The 4236-nt window shown below is 37.1% G+C and overlaps 1 protein-coding gene across 1 annotated transcript; it reads left to right on the top strand.

Moving 5' to 3' along the window:
* Window positions 1-239: 239 nt before the first annotated feature.
* LOC115985005 (putative F-box protein At3g16210) lies at window positions 240-1186 on the top strand. The gene is made up of 2 exons (XM_031107982.1): window positions 240-689; window positions 779-1186. The coding sequence occupies exons 1-2, from the start codon at window positions 240-242 to the stop codon at window positions 1184-1186; spliced, it is 858 nt and encodes a 285-aa protein (XP_030963842.1).
* The last annotated feature ends 3050 nt before the right edge of the window (window positions 1187-4236 follow it).

Genomic DNA, 4236 nt, shown 5'->3' with positions numbered 1-4236 from the left:
AATTAAACTACTTTTAACAAAAAAATTTTAATTTTAATAAAATAAGCAGATTTCAAACTTACCCTAAATATGCTCTTACCAAACTTACAGTTTTATTTATTTATTTATTTTTTTTAAATTTGGAATTTTAAGCCGGTCAGATAAGCTCAGAATCACTACATTTGCTCTCCATCTGCATACTTATTTCTCCTTTCCAATTCCACAATCAGCGTACGAGCAATAGCAGAATCACAAAAACAATGTCAACCTATCTCCCTGAGGAAATGGTGATAAACATACTCTCACGCCTACCTCCAAAATCCTTCATTCGATTCAAGTGCGTCTCCAAAACCTGGCGCTCTCTCATCGGAACCCCAGATTTGATCTCTCGAAACCTCATCAACCACTCCACTCTCATCTCTAAATCCGAAGACCCCGATAACCCTCTCTTCTTCCTCGTCAAAGCCACAGACAAAACCGACACCTCGAAGCACACATTCTCGTTCCTATCCTACGACAACCTCGATCCAGAATACACATCCGAAGTCATCCTTAACCTCCCACAACCAAACCACGGTCTCAACCTCGACATTGTCGGTTCCTCCTCCGATGGTCTCCTCTGTCTCTGCTTCGCAAGCACCATCTACCTCTGGGACCCCACCACGTCATCAGTGCTCGAGCCTCTCCCTCCTATAACCCCTCGCGAAATGGTCAATGTCGATTTCCACAGTGTTGGGTTCGGTTTCGATTCCACATCCAATGACTTCAAGGTCGTGAGGCTTCTCAATGTTCATTTCAGGTCCGCGACCAATTTCAGCTGGATCCTCAGGTTGCTCGCGTGCCTTATGGGATTCATACACAGTCGAGGGTCACAATGTACTTGGATGGGGGCTTTTTCTGGTGCGCGACGCCGCTTCCATTAGATAAAGATGAGGATGAGAAGATTGTATGCTTCGACTTTGCCAGGGAGGTATTCAAGTCTACTTCATTTCCGGACGCTAGTGTTATTGGGAATTTCTACAGTTGGAAGACGACTCTCACCGCGTTGAACGGGTCTGTTGCTATGCTGGTTTATCCTTTTGGGAAGGAGGTGGAGATGTTGTGTTTTGATATATGGGTTTTGTTTGAATTTGAAAAGGCCATTGGGATTTTGGGGGTATGGGAGGATGTTTATGGAGAGCAAAGAAGGGCAGCTGGTCTTGTATGATCCTTCTACAAACACAGGCAAGATTTTTCCATTTGATGGGCTTAAGGGATCGTTACAAGTTGCTCTCTACACTGAGTTTTGGGAAACAAACGAGGAAACAAGTGAGGAAGACGGTTGTGAGGTCCAAGAGGAGGTGAATCAATGAGGTATGGTTCAATTGTGCTGCCATCTTTTATAAAATTGTGGTCCTAAACATTGGTTTTAACTGTTATCAATAAATTATTGTGTTAAATTTTATTTAAGAGCCATTTTGTTGACATTAGCTGGTTTGATGTGGATCAATCAAAAATTATGATATTAGATGGCATTCATTCATATGTAACGTAAAGGTTATTAGGCAGAAATCAAATTGGTGGAATTTTATTTTTTTATTTAAAAAATTGGTTTAAACACTATAGACTCAATCATTCGTAACATAATTGATGACATGACGTTGAATTAAATAGAACTAAGAAAAATAAAGTAATTGCTTGTTATTCGTTGGCTTTGGCCTTGGGAAGATTATGTTCAAGATATAGGAAATAGGAATGACTTCATTGTGTGCAACAATGTTAAACTGTCTAGATGGGGTGACACTTGAATTTACTTTTGTTACTTCCTATTTCTTAATTGGGATCTGGGTTTTCAGGTGAGGAACCCTCCCTCATCCTCATGGGCCCTGATAACTTGATAAGTAAAACTGAGTTCTCTATTAATCAAGCTTGCGTTATCATTGGCATAAGTTGTTTCTATTCCTTTTCACTGATCATATTCTTTCTATTGATTGGCTTAAAAAAATCATTTTGTGTATGACAATTTGGACATGAAATTTCCGTATAATCTTCTTGGGAACTTATATTTTATGTTGATCATAAAACATTATTTGGCTTTGAAGGCATTTTTGATTATTTTGATGGATGCTATCTAGTACTAGTCGCTTATATATAGTCAGTGCCTTCAACTTCTTTTAGTTTTCCTTGTTTGACCATGGTACTTACCTACTAATTCATATGGGAGATAAAATCTGTTGTCAGTTGGTAGGGTTCTTTCTGAAGTATCTGCCACAGGGCTATAGAATTAATTGTTGCCTAGCATGTACAACTCAGTCGATATTCAATTTGTTAAGGGTCATGGGAGTTAGAATATGAAATCCTTGGAAGGGAGGGAGTTGGTGACTAATGCAAGGGAGTTGAAAAACTAGTTTTAGCAAGAAGCACGTATACCAAGGAAAATAATTCTATAGAATTATTTTTTTTTCAAGCATTAAGAGTGAAGTAAACAAATGATACAAGAGCGGCATATTATAGATTCAGCAGATAACCTATACTGCAGAGCCAAAGCTGCGACACAGCAACAGAACAATGTTTTTCTAAGCACAAAACCACAGTAGGCTATACTCATCTAACATAAGCCATATTAGGCAAACAAGACCGCAACTAATATAAAGACGTAGAATTAGTTAATTCTAACTCAACCAAAATAACTTCAAGGCAAGGAATGGGGGGCAGGGCATAATTGATCTCCCATCTGCAGAAAGGCACTCTGTTTAACACTGAATTACAGTTGAACTTTTTTTTGTTTTTTTTGATAGGTAATAAAACCTTTATTGATAAGAAAAGTACAATGAGTTTACAATAGTAAAATCACTGTAAAAAAATGGATACAAATAGATCAAAAGGGAAAAACTAATAGAATTAATGAAATCAAGCAAAGAAGTACAATGCATAAAACCCCAAATATGAGACCACTCAAACAAAGTCATACTTAGTAAAGACTTCAACAGGTCCACAGTTCTTTTAGTGTCCTCAAATGTTCGGACATTGCATTCTTTCCAAGTTAACTGCGTAAGACATGCTGGTACCATATTCCAAACATTGAACTTATTGCTCTTCATTCTTCCTTTAACATTTTTCTTAATAATTCCAATGAGTTGTTCTTCAATATAGATCTTCCCCTCATGTAAAAAACATTTCTCTGTTCCCACAACTGGTAGACGCCCACCAAGCTAACTTTCATTGCATGGTTCTAAACACCCTTCCTTTTAGTTGAGTAGTATCCCAGTTTACTAATTCCTTCCTGTAAGTCTTGGCATCTGACACTAAGCAAAGGCCCATGATGTTATCCCAAATTCTCTTGGTGATTGAGCATTGAAAACAGGGACACAGTGCTTAATAGTTTCAAAACAGGGACATTGTGCTAGAATTTTTTAAAAAATAAGGGCAAAAGCCCATTTTCCCTAGGAAAAAAGTACAAAAAGAGGGGGGGGGGGTGTGTGTTCGGGGTCGGGAAAGTTACACTAGCTAGGGGAGTAGGTATATGAACCTTAGAGGTTTCCATTAGAAACAACAAGAAATAGCCGTTTAGCTCGAGCTACAAGACTCATAGCAACAAAATTTAGAAGTTTTTTATTCATTGATGATCAGTGAATATTCTTAAAGCAATTAGGCCGATTGGTTACAACCAATAATAGGATCGCTCTTATGAGTTATGAGCAGATAACACTGGTAGGTAGAGTAATGTCGTGTAAAGGATTTGGCATATAGAATATAGACAAAGTGAGTGAATAAATTTTCAAATTTCAAAGCTTGTGGACAGTAATATACTCCATATAATTATGTTATTTCATTTTTTTTTTTTTTTTTTATGAATGATAACTAGGAGAATTTAATGAATCAGAGCAAGCAACTTCTAACCATTGTGGTTGTGTCTCACAACCTCATATACTAATAGATATTTCTTTTGATTTAAGTGCTCTGATAGATTTTAAATTTTTTGTACAACTCGTCCTAAGAGCACAAGAAATTATGTACTACAGTATATGAAAATAATGGAGAAGGAATTTCGAATAGGGATCCAAAAGGACAACAAAATCCCATAATCATTTGGCAGGAAGCAATTTTTAAGAACTATATGATACTATAGTCTCAAGATCTAGCTATTCATGGACAAACACATCAGACATTTAATAATTGCAAATATTTCTCGATGCAAATTTACCTTGAAGAAAGAAAAGCAAGATCAACAAGGACCAGCAAGACGAACAAGAAGGACCACAAAACTGCAAATAAAAT

Source organism: Quercus lobata, chromosome 4 (genome assembly GCF_001633185.2).
Source record: "Quercus lobata isolate SW786 chromosome 4, ValleyOak3.0 Primary Assembly, whole genome shotgun sequence".
Taxonomy (NCBI): Eukaryota; Viridiplantae; Streptophyta; class Magnoliopsida; order Fagales; family Fagaceae; genus Quercus; species Quercus lobata.
Note: the sequence above shows the minus strand (reverse complement) of the source record. Positions and strands in the feature narration are given on the sequence as shown.